A 19072-nucleotide genomic window follows, 5' to 3' on the forward strand; every position below is an offset into this window, starting at 1 on the left:
TTCACATGATAAATGTTTTTATTTACACGTAATCCACATTGAGGAATGGGGAAGAGACAAACCAGAAAGAAGCAGACAGATGTGCATCCTACAGACAGGAACCGACAACCTCCTAGACAGGAAAAGAGAGACAATTAGATGTATCATCACACTAGACGACACAACACCAATAATAATAGTAACATGTACAACTGATCAGTGATTCATATTTAAACTGAAACATTACATGTATAAAGCCTAATTTACATCACGGAGCCCTGTTTGTGAAGTTAAGAAATAAGAACATGTTTAGAGCCATCTTGTGCCAGTGCTGGTAACAGACAGAACCAGTATTGCAGTGGACTGAAACATTAAAAGCAGTTTAAGAGAGTTTCTTTTGAATTGCCCCAGGCAATAAAGAAAAAGAAAAAGAAGGATTTACTATACTGTCCACTTTCACTCTTCTGTCTCTTTAGCAGTAAGTGAGTTTTTATTGTTGGCTAGCTGAACTGAAATGGGAAAATGCTGCTATTAGCCATAAGGTTAGGGTTTATAGAGCACTTTATGAACGAGGACAGTGAGGAGGACAGCTTGTTTGAGTCAGGTGCACCTGATGGCACTAAATATGTTCCAAAAACTTTAGAAACCTACTTCTTAAATGCAGCTTTACAGGCAGTGTTAAATCTATCAGTTTTTGTGAAGGGCACCATTGTATAAAATAGCTTTAATGCTTGTAGTGTCCACTTAAATTTCAGTATTTAGAGACACTCACCTGCGAGGTTTGTAGGTTATTCCAGGCCATTCCTCACTTTGTACTCATGAGTGTCTGTGCTGTGCTGTTTGAAGAGCTGCAAATGGAAGGCCGAGAAGCCACAAGTCACTTACATGTATGTTTGTCTATTCCCCTATTTAAAATACATCACATCGTAATCTTAACTTCTATATTGCTCTGCAGATCTGCAAGAAATGGCTGTCAAATGTCTGACTGTAAGACTAAAATTGAAGGAACTATTTTTTTTTAAAAATCCTTAAAAACCACTTAAATTCAGGTACCAGACACACTATCCTCTGATGGACCGAGCTTCAGAACAAAACACATGTGTTACATTTGAAAAAAATAAAAAAATCTTGCTGTTCATTGCTGCCCTCTACTGTGTAAAATTAAGACAAGCATAGAGATAACACTAAGCACTTTATCTTTCTCATGCTTATAACCTATAGCTTATATAATAGCTTGCATGACTTTGATTGCCAAAAGAAGCCAGAGTGCCCAGAGAGAGAGTATATGTAGGCACAGGGAGAACACGCACACTCGACACAGAGGGTCTCAGCTATGGTTCAAACTGGGAACCTTCAAGCTGTGAGGTAACAGCCCAGCCAGGATTCAGGCTCAAGAAAAAAAAACCCCACTCTGTAATCATTCTGCCTGACATGTATACATGCATTCAGAGCCAAGTCAACAATGTAAACTTCCAGCTCGATGCATTAAAAAGAATTAAATCCAGAAACAAATAAAGGGAAACTCTGCACTCTGACAACATATAATCTGAGGCAGTCTAGAACCTGACACGAAGGAAACCGTTTCGTTTTGTTTTCTTCATCAAGTGAGCCAACTTAAACTCTGAAACAAATACTAAGGTAACACACTCTGAAACCAATCTGCTGACTAGCACGTTTTCTTCAACAAACTGAGTTACGTGATATTGGTATAGGTTGCATTCACATAACATTAAACTCCGCAGAGCCAATGCAAACAAATGCTGCACTCTGAATACAACTCAAGTCAGAGTGAATGCACTCAGACCTGATTGAACTACCTGATCAGCTTTTTCAGAACCAAAGCCTCAGTTTGGATCAACTCACAGTGAAACTACTTCTAAAACAGCCCCTAGGCGTACATATGAAATGATGCACTCACCAAGCCCCATAGGAAAGCAGATGTTCCAAAGGCAAGACCCACTCTGAACCAGTTGGGGTTGGTCATATCAGGCTTGGAGCTTGTGAAAGCAGACCTGCAGCCAGCTGAAACAATGAGAAACCACAACAACATGAAAAAACACTGGCTTTGTATGGGCAGCCAGTACTCATACAGTCCACGTATCAATAACGGTAAATGGAATAGTTCTTATACAGCTCCTTTCTACTCTCTTTTCTGTTCACACAAGCACTCTTTATGATCTCTGTCTAACATTTACACACATTCACACTAACGGATGCATTGGAGAACAACTTGGGCTTTTTAACTTGCTTAGGGACATTTGGCAAGTCAAGGATCGAACCACCAATCTTCTGATTAGTAGATGACCTGCTATATATTTTTTAATCTTTACACAAAACAAAACATGCACTGAAAATCTGGGTTGAAAGCAATTGCTAATACATTTCCAGTCTTTAGTTTTTGGGTTTCATTTTACCCCTTAGCCATAACCAAATTATGCTGCCAGAATGCTAAACTAAGCTAAGCTAAGCTAAGCTAAGCTAAGCTAAGGTCAGCCTGCAAAATAAACACAGTCACTGTTTTAAATAACGAGCCAAACCACGTAGCCTTAAAAATTTTAACCACGATAATTAACAGCTTTTCGTGATTTTACCTCTGCTGACGAAAACAGCCCTGGACAGCAACCGGTTGAAAGTCATTTCCACTGAAGAGAGCACCTTCCTCTCGACTCGCACCGTTCGCACCGCGGTTGATTAAACTTCCTGTCAGACCTGATACCAAGATCACCGATAAATCAAACGACCACTCTGGAGCATCCTGCCCCTTTACTGGAAACAAACATTTGATTATGTTTAAACTGGTATTTTTATACAGACAAATTCATTTTTACGTTATACAATGCAATTAACGAAATAATTTGTCAGTTAATATATTAAAATATTAAAAAATTACTCTTTACCACTACAACAAAAGAAATATCACTGTGCATAACGTGGTTTAATTGCGGTCTTATCTGATGCACGGTGAGGTGCCACTCAAACATGTGTTCGCCGACCACCTCCGACCTGTGAGCAGGCTCACAGAGCAGGCTGACCCGGAGGAGAAGCACGTCGGCCATTTTGCTCGGAAGGGGGCCTTGGCGTCAACACGTGAGAAAGAGAGGTGTCTGAAAAGATCGAAACAGCCTGGTATCTCTACCTCAGCGAGGACATTATTATTCATGTTTAAACCGAAAGAGGCATAAGAAGCCACTACAATGCCCACAATCACCCTGCCACCGAAAGAGAACGCGCTCTTCAAAAGAATTCTGGTAGGTTAAAATACCCGAGATCACGTTAGCTTGCTGGCTAATGGTAGTTTGCCAAGTAGCCTTCTCTAGATGAGACTTGCTAGTGAATTAGGGATGTGTTCAGTACGCCAGACACACTGTCATTAGGTCGGCAGTTTTATTAAGCAGTAGCTGGAAGACTGCAAAACCAGTCATGTGTTGTAATTATGCTGTCTGGCCTTGCAAGTTTGGGAACGTTTTCGGCTCCGGCATCTAGGTGCACGTTTGTCTGGGGTCTGTTTCCAAAACAGTTGCAGCTTGTTGGACTAGTTAAGTTCAGTGGCTGCAGGAGCTGGTCAGCCCAGATGGAGGTACAACGAGGAGCTTACTCTTACTGCTCTACTGATTATTTACAGTGTTGCATAGATAGGAAGGAAGGCTCAGCTGTTTAATAAATACAGCCACGTGAAAACCGGCACATCGAAACACGTCAACCTCTTCTGTTATAGTTAAGAGACTCGAAAATACGCGTGCATGTTGATGCCCTCTGCTGTGTGCCGTTTGACAGTTCTTTACTGTGCTATTACACTGTATCAGACACATTATAAATAATAAGCTTTAATGAAAAGCAGTAATGACGGGTTTGAATTGAAATATATGGGAGAAAGCACAATAAAGTCTTAAAAACTGCTGTAAATTTTCTGCAGGCAAGTCTGGGTGGTCACAAATAACAGACCCTTGCGCTAACTGTACGATGATGAAATTGACGTCACTGGACCCGTGGGGATCCTAGCAAACTTGTTGATAGGTGCGCTGCTTTAGGAGTATGTGATGCTTTTCTTGCCGGCTGGAGGAAGGACAGACTCATTGGAACAGTGTTATGTACATTACCTACAGTTATGTACATTTTGTGGACTTTAAGATGACTCGCTGCAGTTTCAGGCACCTGATATAATGTGCTTTGTCCTTTTTCACAGAGATGTTATGAACACAAGCAGTACAGAAATGGTCTGAAGTTCTGCAAACAGATCCTGAGTAACCCCAAGTTTTCTGAGCATGGAGGTAAGAACCTGATGCACCATGCTCACTGTCAGCCTCTCCAGTAGTTTTAGGGGTGACATGATATTTAATGATATTAACACAATGTGACACAGCGATCATTGTGTACATTTGTTCTGTCCGTGGTTGCACTTGAAAACACAGTCGCCCTCCTATACAGTAGAATAAGCACCAAAATCCCAGTGTGAATACATCCAGGCTGAAACACTGGCATTAAACAGCTGTAAACAACTGCCACTCTATGTAATAGATGTTGTACTTTACATTGTGGAAAAAATAGGTTTGGCCTGGCTGTATTCAGGATTTTCTTTTGTCTGGTTGATTTCTAAACTCCTACATTCAGTATTCTAATGTTTAAAAATAAATCAAAAAATAAAAATGTTGGTGTCCCAGTAAAACTCTGACCTGGGTCTGTTATGTTGGACACTGAATTAGTATTAAAATTCATTCTTAATATCTAAGCCATCATATCGTTTTTTCAGCAGCACAAACACTTTGCATCAAGGCACAGGCCAAAATTCAGAACGCTTGCTTTTCTTTATTGCTGCTGCCATATACAAACCGGATTCCAAAGAAGTTGGGACAAGTAGCAATAAGAGGCTGGAAAAAGTAAATTTGAGCATAACGAAGAGCTGGAAGACCCATTAACACTAATTAGGTTAATTGGCAACATGATTGGGTATAAAAAGAGCTTCTCAGAGTGGCAGTGTCTCTCAGAAGCCAAGATGGGTAGAGGATCACCAATTCCCACAATGTTGCGCAGAAAGATAGTGGAGCAATATCAGAAAGGTGTTACCCAGCGAAAAATTGCAAAGACTTTGCAGTTATCACCATCAACTGTGCATAACATCATCCAAAGATTCAGAGCATCTGGAACAATCTCTGTGCGTAAGGGTCAAGGGCGTAAACCCATACTGGACGCCGTGATCTCCGGGCCCTTAAACGACACTGCACCACAAACAGGAATGCTACTGTAAAGGAAATCACAGAATGGGCTCAGGAATACTTCCAGAAACCATTGTCAGTGAACACAATCCACCGTGCCATCCGCCGTTGCCAGCTGAAACTCTACAGTGCAAAGAAGAAGCCATTTCTAAGCAAGATCCACAAGCTCAGGCGTTTTCACTGGGCCAGGGATCATGTAAAATGGAGTGTGGCAAAATGGAAGACTGTTCTGTGGTCAGACGAGTCACGATTCGAAGTTCTTTTTGGAAATGTGGGACGCCATGTCATCCGGACCAAAGAGGACAAGGACAACCCAAGTTGTTATCAATGCTCAGTTCAGAAGCCTGCGTCTCTGATGGTATGGGGTTGCATGAGTGCGTGTGGCATGGGCAGCTTGCATGTCTGGAAAGGCACCACACTGCAAAAACTCAAAATCTTACCAAGACTATTTGTCTTATTTCTAGTCAGTAAATCTTAAAACTAGACAATTTTCACTTGTTCCATTGGCAGATTTTTTTACTTAATACAAGATATTTTAGCTTGAAATAAGTGAAAAATCTGCCAGTGGAACAAGTGAAAATTGTCTAGTTTTAAGATTTACTGTCTTGAAACAAGTTCCTTTAGCTTACTGAAATGTTGCCCTTTAGCTGATTCTGTCTTATTTTAAGTGTAATGAGATCATTTTGACTAGAAATAAGACAAATAGTCTTGGTAAGATTTTGAGTTTTTGCAGTGCATCAATGCAGAAAAATATATTCAGGTTCTAGAACAACATATGCTCCCATCCAGACGTCATCTCTTTCAGGGAAGACCCTGCATTTTTCAACAAGATAATGCCAGACCACATTCTGCATCAATCACAACATCATGGCTGCGTAGGAGAAGGATCCGGGTACTGAAATGGCCAGTCTGCAGTCCAGATCTTTCACCTATAGAGAACATTTGGCGCATCATAAAGAGGAAGGTGCGACAAAGAAGGCCCAAGACGATTGAACAGTTAGAGGCCTGTATTAGACACGAATGGGAGAGCATTCCTATTGCTAAACTTGAGAAACTGGTCTCCTCGGTCCCCACACGTCTGTTGAGTGTTGTAAGAAGAAGGGGAGATGCCACACAGTGGTGAAAATGGCCTTGTCCCAACTTTTTTGGGATTTGTTGACACCATGACATTTTGAATCACCATATTTTTCCCTTCAGATAATAAATGTTCTCAGTTTCAACTTTTGTTCCGTGATTTATGTTCTATTCTGAATAAAATGTTGACATTTGCCATCTCCACATCATTACATTCAGTTTTTATTCACAATTTGTTTAGTGTTCCAACTTTTTTGGAATCCGGTTTGTACGCTAAGACTTACAAACTCACACATTTACACTGGCAGACACACACATTCAAAAAAACACATACACAGGAACACACACTAAATCCAGGTTGTCCAGTACAACACTGTCAGCTCCTGTTGATGTCAGAAAGACAGAGAGACGGCAGTTTATTTATGCTTACATTTAGATTGCATGTATACCTTATTTTATTTGACTTTGACCTTTGATTCTGCTTCAGATTTTTTCTCCGACCTTTTAAAAATGTATTTAATTTTGCAATTAAGAAAATTATTTTTTCGAAATGTAAAATTTTAAAATGCGCATAAATACATTTGGAGAGGTCTTTTTTGACAGATGTATGCAGCTGGATGCAGTTTGTCAGATGGAACCCAGTGAGCAGATCATTCTGAAAGACCTACGTTTTTTTTTTCTCTTTTGAATATTTATTATTGCTCATTAATAAGAGAGAATTTTTTTTAATCTGATTACTTGATTAATCAATGGAATTATTGATCGAATACTTGCTTAATAAAATAACTGATAGCTGAACGCCTGATAGTTGAATCTATGAATAAATAAATTAGTAGTGGCTCAAACCTTTTGCACACTACTGTATGTAAATGTCTTCATTTCCAAAAGAATTGCATCCTTGGAATAATTGCTGCCTGTGGTACTTCCCAAGTGGAGTCACATTTTCACAATCTGGATATTGAGGCTATTCAATTCAATATTAGTTATATGTTGCCAAATGACGACAGCAACAGAACCAGTAACTGAGCAGAAACTGGGAATAAGATGCTTGCGTATCATAAGTATCTGTTCTGGTGATATCCCTACGATGAAGTAAACTTCACCTCACCAATCAAATCTGACTGCTCTTTGAATCTGAAAGCTGCTGTAATAAACAGTTTTTAGCATTTCTGTTTGTGTCTTAATGAGTAAGCTGTATCGACACTTCTGCAAACACAGAGAAACCACAGGAATTGTTTGGTTGTTTTTTGTAATGTTGTCACTCCCAGGAGTTTCAAATTGATACAATAGGTGTATAAATCTTGGTTGAGTTTGAATCTTGGTGACCTCAACCTCAAGGTCAGAGGTCAAGGTGTCTGAAAATCTTGTGAAGAACTCTCAATAACTTGAGAACAAGGTGATTAATGCCATAGGTGTACCTACCAGGAGGCTGACGAGTACCGCTCTCCACCACTAATATTTTTGTCTTACTGTTAGTTAGGTTAACATCAGACAGATTTTAATGTCGTCCAAAGCAGTAAGGAAGTTTCTTGTAGTGCGTCACTGTTAACACCTCCATGATGAACTGCAATTCAGACTATGAGCCAAAGTTTATCAGTTATTATCACAGCACAGAGGTTCCTGCATCATCTGGAAAGCCTGAAACCCAGAGGAGTGGAGGCTTGTTTAATGCATGTTTTTTTAAGCTGCTGAAGTTTTACAGTTTGACAAAACTCAGTAAAGATATAATGAGCAATGTTTTTGAACATAAAAGCTGCTAAATTACTCTTTGCACATATCTCTGTAAAGAAAGTAACATGTAAGAGTGGTGAAATACGTGACATCATGTCAACTTTCTCTGAATGTGTCCCTCCTTCCTGCTCCAGAGACGCTGGCCATGAAGGGTTTAACTCTCAACTGTCTGGGCAAGAAGGAGGAGGCGTATGAGCTGGTGAGACGAGGCCTGCGCAACGACCTCAAGAGCCATGTCTGTATCCTTTCAGTGCTCCTGGCTTTGTTCAGCTAAATAGCAGCTGCTGAATCCACTCTGAGAAACTTGTGAAAAATGTCTGCTTGAGTTCTCATATTAACTTGTGTAACGTGTGGATAATTGTGTTTATGCATGATTTTCTCTAACTGTCTGACCATACCAGGCTGGCATGTGTATGGCCTGCTACAGCGCTCAGATAAAAAGTATGATGAGGCCATCAAGTGTTACCGTAATGCTCTGAAGTGGGATAAGGACAATCTGCAGATTCTCCGAGACCTCTCCTTGTTGCAGATCCAGATGAGAGACTTGGAAGGATACAGGGTGAGGAAACACAAATGAGACAGTCTTAATCAAAAGATGGCAGTTAAAGGCTGAGACTGGGCAAACTGGTCTTGTGTGTCAGTTAGTTCCTTTTTAGCTGCAAAACATGGAAAGTCGGATTGTAAACACGGAAAGTCGGATCGTAAACATGGAAAGTCGGATTGTAAACACAGACAGTTGTGGACATAACATTGCTTCTTGCGTGTGCGTGATGCCTCTTTCTCTCTGCAGGAGACTCGGTACCAGCTGTTACAGCTCCGTCCAGCCCAACGAGCTTCCTGGATCGGATATGCAGTGGCTTATCACCTATTAGAGGACTTTGAGATGGCTGCAAAGATTGTTGAGGAATTCCGCAAAACACAGCAGGTGAGTAGCTCTGGATAAGAAGGCCTTCATGACCTTGATTAAACGGTGATTATTTAAAGTATTTAAGTAGTTGAAGAAAAAGCCCTTTTCTCATCGACTTCTATAAGTCTGCATGTCTTTTTGCAGCTACAGTTGGTGCCACTTGGTGGCAGGTTTAAGGGACATCTGCATGGGCTTCATTTTGCTGACCAGGAAGTTAGGGTCGTCTGTTTAGCTGTCTGTAGTTCGAAGCAGCTGAAGGTCTGATTGATACATTATTGTGGACTCTGGGGTGTCCAGTCCAATCCAACTTTCTAGTGGTAGGAAAATTAAGGGTAATGGAGACTACTACTAATAGTAATAAAAATAGTACACGTGAAGATAAGTGTGAAACATCCAGCCTAAAATATATGCTGGGCATTTCAAGTCCATGTGGCAGTGCACAACTTAAATAATTTTTTGTTCATTTTTTGTTGTTTTTCAGACATCGCCTGACAAAGTGGATTATGAGTACAGTGAACTGCTGCTGTATCAGAACCAGGTCCTAAGGGAAGCCGGGCTGCACAAGGAGGCCCTTGATCACCTCAACAACTATGAGAAACAGATCTGTGACAAGCTGGCTGTGGAGGAGAGCAGAGGTGGGTAGTGCAGCGTAGTGCTGCTCACTGAGTGTTTGGTTGCAGGTGGGGAACCAAGTCAAGTCTGCAGCTTTTTCTGGAAATGTTTTTCAGCTGCTGTTGATAAGAAAATGAATTATCAGCTTCACTGGACCTCCTTTAGCACCAACAAAATAGATTTGGCACACGAGAATAAAGCACACTCTAGATTTCAGTGTACTGTGTGTAGTTAGTGGGCAGCACTGTTGGCTCACAGCAACAACTGAGGTGGGCTCCACCGTCTAATTTCTGTGTGGATGTTCTCCAATGTTCATGTGGGTTCTCTCTGGATACTGTGGCTTCCTCACAGTCTAAAGACATGCAGTTAGTGGGGTTAGCAGTGAATGTGACTGTAAATGGTTGTCTGTCTCTCTGTGTTAGCCTCGTGACATGTGAGGTCACCACCTCTCGCTCCATGGTACCTGGGATTAGTCCCAGCCCTTCCCTGCAACTCTCGTTCCTTTTTACTTTCACTTTATTTCTGAAGCACTTTGAAACAATATAACAGCACAAAAAATGTACACAAAAACAAAAATAAAAAAATAAATCAGTACAGGGTAAGAGGTTTAAGACAGAAGCCGAGGAGAAAAGGAGTGTTTTATTAAATGTCTTTGTGACAGTGAAGAGCACCTGGTTAACTAAGGAGCACTGATGCCATGTAAGGGTGAAGCAGCTCAGACAAATAGGAAGAGGCAAAACCATTAAGAGACTTAAAAACAAATAAAAGATTTTTGAAATGGACGTGAAAACTGAATGGGAAGCCAATGAAGGGACACTAAACCTGGGGTTATGTGCTCTCGTTTGCTTGTACCAGTTTAAAGTCGTGCAGCAGCGTTTTGTACCAGCTGGCTAATTCCAATCTAAAGAGAATTACAGTAATCCAGGAGAGACGTGATAAATGCATGGATCGGAGTCTCTAGGTGGCATCTAAACAGGACCGGCTTAAGCTGCCCCCACTGCTCCAGTCTGGAGATGAGACTGTGTCAAATGCAGCTGTTAGATCTTAAAGCACAGGTAACAACACTGTTCCCAGAATCCATCGCTAAAATTATGTCATTAAAAACTCTTAAAAGAGCAGATTTGCTGCTGTGGTGTGTTTTAAACCCAGACTGGAACACTTCCAGGTGTAAACAATGCCTTTTTTGTTCTTGGACAAAAAAGGCAACTTGGAGGGCGACAGAACAGAAGGGTCAAGGTTTCTTCAACAAAAGAAAACGGCCTTCAACAAAACACTTAAAAGGGTAAAGAGAAACGAATGGCTGTGGGTGTAGTTAGTGTTAAAAGTGTGAAACCTTTGAGTCAGTGAGTGTTTGTGTTTGCAGGAGAGCTGCTGCTAAAGCTGGAGAAACCTCAGGAGGCTTCAGAGGTCTACAGAAGACTCCAGGAAAGGAACCCAGAAAACTGGGCCTACTACCAAGGCCTGGAAAAGGCCTTAAAGCCAGGTGAGAACTTTCTCATCCATCACACTTCTTCTGTTGTTATTTATTATTATTAAGGCGTTGTCGTCTCCCTGCCTGGCTGCTGCACAGGCAGCGTGGACACAAGTTTGTGATTACAATAACTTGGAGAACAAAGCAATGAGTCTCAAATTAATGCCTGTAAGAAACACAGAGTAGCGAGCTCCGATACATTTATTCTATGTGCAAGGAAACAACAGCATACATGTGCAGGTGCTGGTCAGAGCACTCCTGCTGAGCTTCTTTAGAAATTTTTCCCAACGTTATCCTGGAAACAGATATGTGCCATAACAAGGCCTCAGAGACAGACGGACAGACGGACAGGCAGAGAGGCACATTCCTTCAACTTACTGTAAAGAGTTCTGCACAGAGAGTGTTGCATATTTTTTTCTAGAAATGCATCTACTAAAAATTCTAATCTCCAGTATGAGGTCCAATCTCAGTGACCTTGACCCCAAGTTCAAAGGTCAAGTTTTCTAAAAATCCTGTGAATGTGATCTAGAATTTTGAAACTGATGCTCCAGGTGTATCTACTAGAAAGATGACGGGTACCACTGGCCGCCGCCAGTATTTTCTTATCTGTGTTTACGGTTATTAGTACTACAAATACTGTTAAACTTGCCCTACAGTTATGATGCCTGTGCTTCCTGGTAGAGCTGTGCCATATCATATAGTCCTAATAAAAAGCTAATAATAGTTGGTTGTAAAAGTCATCAGCCGATGCCAGCTCTTCGGATCTGAACCACCTGTCGGTTGATGACTCTCAGAATCACATTTTCTGACTGGATGATTAAAACTGAAACCATTGACCTGTTTGTTGTAGATTCTCCCACATTTCAGCTCATCTAACCTAAATTAAAGCCTGTTTTAATTCTGACAGACACACACACACACACACACACACACACACACACACACAGATGTCATCAGTAAACAGTTGTGAGGACGGTTACTATAGAGACTCCTGCAAGTGGCAGGAGGGGGAGGGGTCTGTGGGGACACAGTTGGATCTGTGTCTGAGAGTCAGACTCGGACAGCCCAGCAAACAGAAATAAGGAAGAATAATAAAGTGGCAGCTGGTAAAAGTCTCCTACTGCAAGAACAGACATCCCACCAAAAGGTTTCTAGTTTCCTTTGGTCTGCTGAAATCTCCAGTGGATGTAAACAAAAAGTTTCTTGAAACCACAGATATTTCATCAATGATCAGAATCTCTGCATTTGAAAGTGCAGCTCTCATTTCATCCAGTGCATTCCCCAGTCAGTCCCTGATACGATGGTTTTAAAGATATTAGCAACTTCAGATTAGAGTGCAATGTTTTCCCAGAGATGTTTAAAGCTGCGGTGGCAGTAAATGCAGTTAGCAGCACTGCAAGTTAGGAGATGTCTGCTTGGTCATGGAATATATGCACCTAATTACAACAGCCAGCTCCTCCGGAGTCCAAAGAAGTGTTCACCCTGCACCCGTTTGAAGCACCACTCACACAGTGTAGAATATGGATGCCTGGGTTCCATTAAGACTTTGGTCCATTTTTCTGAAAAAGTCAGGGCTCAACTTTGGTGCCACCATTCCTGGTTGGTTCCACTGCTCTCACCATCGAGTCAGGAACATGACATTTCGTTTTCATCATACACTAGTGACAGTATTTAATGATCAATATCCATAAATGAAAATTGTAAATAAACGACACTAGATGAGCACAAATCTGATTCAGTTCAATTCAATTTTATTTATATAGCGCCAAATCACAACAGTCAGCTCAGGGCGCTTTATATTGTAAGGTAGACCCTACAATAATACATACAGAGAAAAACCCAACAATCATATTACCCCCTATGAGCAAGCACTGGAGGGGCGGGGCCATCTGCTGTGATTGGTTGGGGTGAGAGAAGGAAGACAGGATAAAGACATGCTGTGGAAGAGAGACAGAGGTTAATAACAGATATGATTCGATGCAGAGAGGTCTATTAACACATAGTGAGTGAGGAAGAAACACCCAGTGCATCATGGGAGTCCCCCAGCAGCCTACACCTATTGCAGCATAACTAAGGGAGGATTCAGGGTCACCTGGTCCAGCCCTAACTATATGCTTTAGCAATTGAGGACTTAAAGATAATAACCTTATTTTTCCTGTGTGTCCCTCTCACTTCTCCAGTACTTGCACACTTTGTCCCATTTAAAATCCCGTCTGCTTCTTTCACAGTGGGTGTGAAGCTCCTCCTCCTGGGGTCAGGGTGGGGCTCCTGTGGGTACACCTTTTAGCATTAACATTTTGTTCACATTAAGACTTTCACATTTTGTACAACGACGTGTGTGCTGTATCGCAATTATGTGATACTGTGAAAATTCCATTACCTCTGTAAAATATATAATTACAGTTGTTATTAACATTTCATATACATAATATAAAGCGCCTTGAGGTGACTGTTGTTGTGATTTGGCGCTATATAAATAAAATTGAATTGAATTGAATTTCTACTACTCGTTGTAATTTAATGATTATTAACCAATATAGATGAAAATTCTTAATACATGACATTAGAATAAGCACAAAACTGATTAAGAACTTCAGTTTCACTTTAATTTTTCCATCTGTCTGTCTCGTGTCTTCAATGGTTGTACACGTTGTCCAGTCTGATGGTCCAAATGATCTACTTCAAGACCATTTCTTGATGCTGTTTGTTACGGTTCAATAAACTGAAGCCTCTTTCACAATCTGCACTGGATGCTTGAAATGTAGCACAAATATCCACAAGCTGTGAGATGTGTTTGAGCTCCTCACGTTTTAGTGTCACCATATCTGAGATTGACCCGTGTTTTTGCCTCTTTATGTACTTGAATTCAGCATATTCACTGTTAATGACCTCCACAGGATGTGGGTGGTGGAGATTGGCTTCATACTTTTTTGCCAGTGTGCCGATGTCTGCTGCTCCATACTCCAAACTGATGTCTGAGCTCGTCCCAGTCTGTGTGTATCTGCTGATGCTCCAAATGTTAGAATTTGGTATCAGCAGCATGGAGCCATGGCGCCTACTCTTTGTGCTTTAATAGTGTGGGGAATGTAGTCATCGCACACTCTTAGCCTCTTAAAAACCATGTTCATCCCTTTATAGTTACAGTTTATTGTCCTGTTGGATGCGAGATAATGCTCCATTTGGTAAATGTGTCTCAAACTGGTTTCACGAAAAAAACCAAACTGAACTCAGCAGATATCCCGAGTGAGCAGAAGTTTGGAATGTCTGTGTGAATTTGTGATATTCACTTGACCACTGCAATTATAGTTGACCATTTTTCTACAGGCAGTTTAGAGGCGCGGCAGAAGATTTATGAAGCGTCCTGCATAAAGTTTCCTAAAGGCCTCGTTCCCCGAAGGCTGCCTCTCAACTTCCTCACTGGTAAACCTGGATTTTTGGCAAATACACCTTTTCTGTCTTTTATTTTATTAAATAGCAAATCACAATGTTGTCATTCTGCTTCTGTAAGGTGTTTTAGTCTTTAAATAAAGAGAAAAAAATAGCCTATGGCTGTATCTGTGTCAGTAACATGATGGACCCAGGATGTTTTTATCAAATATGCACCTCCCCTGAAGTTTAGGGTTTTTGTCTTTTGTAACAGTTAAAATTCATCAAATAAGCTCACACAGCAAACAGGAGTGAATCAATTACAGGTCAGACTAGGCTAAGCTGACACTCATAACCTGGGATTCATTGTCTCTGTGTTTGGTGCACTCAGAATTAGCATAAACAAACTGATAAGTCAGCTTATGAGTGTAAATCACATTTTAGTGACAGAGTAAACCTCACTGTGTCTTTGCTGTGTTTGTGCTGGCCAGGGGAGAAGTTTCGTCAGTCTCTGGACAGCTACCTGAGGATCAACTTCAGCAAAGGCTGTCCTCCTGTCTTCACCACCCTCAAATCCCTTTACAATGACAAAGAAAAGGTACGTTTGTGGTGTTCAAAACTTAGTTTGTTTTTAAAATGTTCTTTAAAACAAAGTGAAAATAAAGTTGTTTTCTCTACATGCAGGTCACAGTTATTGAAGAATTAGTAGTTGGCTATGAAACCTGTTTAAAAAGCTGTCGAATGTTTAGTGAAAATGGTGAGTGCTAATTGGTTATAATGGCTTCCATCATCTCCAGTCTCCATTTATTTATTTTTTTGAATGTTTGTGACGTCAACCAAAGCTCAGTGACAGCTGTACTAAATGTATGCACAGATGATGGGAAGGAGGAACCCCCTACCACCCTGTTGTGGGTACAGTATTTCCTGGCTCAGCACTTTGACTTCGTTGGCCAGCCACGCCTGGCTCTGGAGTTTATTAATGCAGCCATCGACAGCACACCTACTCTCATTGAGCTCTTCCTCATCAAAGCCAAGATCTACAAGGTCTGGTAGAAAGCTCTGCATACACAGGTGTTTTTGTTCACTCTGTGATCTTTCCATGTCTTTTAACCCAGCTCCTCTGCCCTCTAGCATGCAGGCAACATAAAAGAAGCTGCTCGGTGGATGGATGAGGCTCAGGCCCTGGACACTGCAGACCGGTTCATTAATTCCAAGTGTGCCAAGTACATGCTGAAGGCTGGTCTCATCAAGGAAGCAGAGGAGATGTGCTCCAAGTTCACACGAGTAAGCAGATGGCATGTTTGAATTTTCCCAAAGCAATAAAACTCCAACATTGTGTCAGTGACCAAGAGGGGAGGATTCATTCGGACGGGGAATGAAAGTGTGAACCTGAGCTGGTGTTGTTTTGCCTTCCAGTTTGTACATAGCACTCAACAGCAAAGCCTATAATTGAAGTTAAGAGATTATATATCAGTGTCTCATATATGTGTGTATACATATATGTAAATATGTATATTAAAAAAAATTCCCCATCTCGCCCCTGCGGGCGGTCTATCCTTCAAGCTCGGGTCCTCTACCAGAGGCCTGGGAGCTTGAAGGTCCTGCGCAGTATCTTAGCTGTTCCCAGGACTGCGCTCTTCTGGACAGAGATCTCCGATGTTGTTCCCGGGATCTGCTGGAGCCACTCGCTTAACTTGGGAGTCACTGCACCTAGTGCTCCGATTACCACGGGGACCACTGTCACCTTCACCCTCCAGTTGGTTAGCCATCACCATTTTCTTTGTCTGTATCTGGAAGTCCCACAGGATCTTAGCTCGGTCATTCTCGACCACCCTAGGGGACGTCTCCCATTTTGACCTCGGGACTTCTGGGTCATACTCGGCACAGATGTTTCTGTATACTATGCCGGCCACTTGGTTATGTGTGCCCTTCCTGCTAGCATCTTACACCCTGCTGTTATGTGCTGGATTGCCCCTGAGACAATCATCATCCTGCATCTGGGGTCTTGCCTAGTGTGATAGACCCCAGCCTTCCGAATGTTGGAATACTGAGATACCTGTTGTTCTCTTTCAAACATTCGTTTCGGTGTCTCACTATGGGGAACACGCTCTCAGCGTTGTCCTCAGAAGCCTCTATATCATTACTCCAGCCAGCATTGGTTGGCAGTCGTGACGCTTGCGTCAGGGAGGGGCCACCCTCCTCCCTATAAAAGGGTGTGACGCAGCGTCACCCGTCATTCAATTTCCTCTTCTCGCTTCTTAGAAACCTCATCTCTCCTGACTGTGAATGTGAGTGCTAGCTTAACTGTCCACGCGAGCAAGCTAACACCTTGGTCACTGGGTGCTAGCACGGTTTCAAGTCGCCTGCTCTTCACCACAGAGCCAGGTTGGAGAGTGTGTTAGCTGCCACCACGCACCTAGCACAGCAGGTAGCTGACCAAGCTAGCGAAGCTACGTTGTCTGATTCCCTCGAGGCTAATGACAAGCTACTCAGCGAATCCTCTGAGGGAGCGTCAGAACATCTCGTCTCGGACGAGGATGACGACGTTTTCTTTGCCCCCGATGGTCGGAATTCTGCAACACAAGGGGCCGATTGTGATAACCCCGGCACACAGTCCCGCGGCATGGAGCTATTTGACATTGCAAAACGGGCAGCTGAAATCTGGCAATCCCATGGCCTGCGGTGACAACGGAGACCCTCCACCTCACGATACGAGGGTAAAAGGCTCCCCAAAGCAAAGCGCACTACTAAGCAGGTACTGCCGCTTTTCCCCGAATGCGTGGACGAGGTCACATGCTGCTGGGCAACGGGATTCTCGTCATCCAACCCCGTACAGGGAGCGGCGGTGTTTGACTGCGCTGGAATGAAGGAGAAGGGCATCTACCAAATTCCCACAGTGGAGAATCTGGTGGCTTCTCATCTCCACCCAAACCAGAAACTTTCCATGTCATCTGGTCCGTCCCTGCCCTCCAAGGCCGAACGCCTGCAGTCCTCCCTGGCTGACAAGGCGTATAAATCAGTTGCCACCACCGTGAGGGCATTGAACACCTCATCGCTCCTGCTAGCCTACTCGGCGGAGCTCCAGGACCAGACTGCTGCGAACCCGGATGCTAGCGAGCTGTGGGAAGAGCTGGGCGTTGTTATGGACCAGTGTCTCCACCTCGCTACAGCAGCAGTACAAGCGGCGGACAGAGCTCTCAGCATCATCGTCCTACAGGAGAGGGCAAGATGGCTGAACTTGTCAGGGCTTTCGGACAGAGAAAAACGTGACATTCTGGACGAAAGCATCGACCCCACTGGCCTTTTCGGGACCGCCGTCGCCACAATGCAAAGACGGTGCGAGGAGAAAAAGAAAGAGGGAAAGGCCCTGCAGCTGTGTCTCCCTAGGAAGACCCAGGCTGCGCCCCCGCCTCCACCTAGTCGCTGCACGTTCGCTCAGGTCACCAGCCATCCAGCTGGCGTGCCGACGTTTAAAATCCCTCGCCGCCCAGCCCCGCAGGTCGCGGCCCAGGGTCCCCTAGGATCGCAGAACCCTAAGACCCGCTGGCCCAGGAAACATGTCCCGCCTGCTGCCGCTCAGGGTGCCCCACCACCAGCCAAGCAGTCGGACTGCAAGAAGAAGCGGACTGCCTAACATCCCCCACGGGGAGATCGGAGCCGGACCAGCCCGGGCTCCAAGTTCACTCCAGGGCTCAGTTCCGGAGCCCGTTCGGAGAAGTGTGTTCTGCCTCCACCTTTCAGGGCCTGGGACTCGAGTTGGATCCCACAGAGCGCATTTCAACAAAGAGACGACGAGACACTGTTCAGCTGAATCAAGCATGTTACAGTCTCACAAAAACACACTGTTTATTAAAAACTCACCCGTTGGATCCAGGCATGTTGCCAAGGGCACGGGAAAAATGTGTGAAAAGTTATGTTGAAAAACATAATGCCCCCACGCACCCAGACACCACCAGGGTCGATTCCCTCAGTGGTGTCCGGTCCCATGAGCGCTGGTCAAGCGCTGGCCGCCCGCGCATGCAGAGTCGGGTCTGGCCCGCAGGACCAGTTTCCGCCACAAGAGGGAGGCAAAGCTCCATCTACTGTGGAGTGCCTGTCTTTGGGGCCGCTGTCAGCAAGAATAGAGAGATGGCGAGCTCTCGCTGCGCCAGAATGGGTTGTGAGGACATTAGAGTGAGGCTATCGTTTGCAATTCGCAACCACCCCTCCCAGATTTCGCAGAGTGATTTTCTCTCTTGCAAAAGGCGAATCAACCAGGATTCTGCAAGAAGAAATAACTACCTTGCTATCAAAGGGAGCAGTATGAGAAATACCCCAGGAGCAGAGCCAGTGCGGCTTTTACTCAAAGTACTTTCTCGTGCCCAAGAAGGGAGGGGGACTGCGTCCGATACTGGACCTACGGGCTGAGGTCATACAAATTCAGAATGTTGACGACCTCCACTCTGCTGCATGTGGTGCGCCCAGGCGATTGGTTTACATCAATAGACCTGAAGGACGCATATTTTCACATCCCTATTTACCTGCCTCACAGAAAATTCCTGCGCTTTGCGTTTCAGGGCAGAATGTACGAGTACCAGGTCCTGCCGTTTGGTTTCTCACTGAGCCCTCGGGTATTTGTGAAATGCACAGAGGCAGCCATAGCCCCACTGAAGAGGCGGGGCATCCGTATAGCAACATACATAGACGATTGGCTGTTGCTATCAGAGTCAGAAATAATGGGAA

At 43.4% G+C, this 19072-nt stretch overlaps 2 protein-coding genes across 6 annotated transcripts in view; one reads left to right on the forward strand and one right to left on the reverse strand.

The window, feature by feature from the left end:
• ndufc1 (NADH:ubiquinone oxidoreductase subunit C1) lies at nt 1-3022 on the reverse strand. Its single transcript, XM_003454309.5, has 5 exons — nt 2877-3022; nt 2571-2745; nt 1898-2001; nt 752-827; nt 1-112 (listed from the first exon to the last, which is right to left on the reverse strand). Exons 2-4 carry the CDS (start codon nt 2614-2616, stop codon nt 768-770), a joined length of 210 nt encoding a protein of 69 aa, XP_003454357.1. The 5' UTR covers nt 2617-2745; nt 2877-3022; the 3' UTR covers nt 1-112; nt 752-767.
• Nucleotides 3023-3087: 65 nt separating this feature from the next.
• LOC100695335 (N-alpha-acetyltransferase 15, NatA auxiliary subunit) overlaps nt 3088-19072 on the forward strand; it is a 50681-nt gene continuing 34696 nt past the window's right edge. For all 5 annotated transcript variants that reach the window (XR_003221171.1, XR_267020.4, XM_003454310.5 and 2 more), the window contains exons 1-12: nt 3088-3227; nt 4163-4247; nt 8129-8233; nt 8396-8553; nt 8785-8919; nt 9383-9536; nt 10877-10996; nt 14309-14404; nt 14842-14948; nt 15035-15107; nt 15225-15394; nt 15482-15634. Coding sequence is in view for 3 of the 5 variants with exons in the window: in XM_003454310.5 (XP_003454358.1) it covers nt 3174-3227; nt 4163-4247; nt 8129-8233; nt 8396-8553; nt 8785-8919; nt 9383-9536; nt 10877-10996; nt 14309-14404; nt 14842-14948; nt 15035-15107; nt 15225-15394; nt 15482-15634 (1410 nt within the window). In the remaining 2 variants the exon portion in view is untranslated. The remainder of the gene's footprint in view (nt 3228-4162; nt 4248-8128; nt 8234-8395; nt 8554-8784; nt 8920-9382; nt 9537-10876; nt 10997-14308; nt 14405-14841; nt 14949-15034; nt 15108-15224; nt 15395-15481; nt 15635-19072) is intronic.

This window comes from Oreochromis niloticus, linkage group LG2 (genome assembly GCF_001858045.2).
Source record: "Oreochromis niloticus isolate F11D_XX linkage group LG2, O_niloticus_UMD_NMBU, whole genome shotgun sequence".
Lineage (NCBI taxonomy): Eukaryota > Metazoa > Chordata > Actinopteri > Cichliformes > Cichlidae > Oreochromis > Oreochromis niloticus.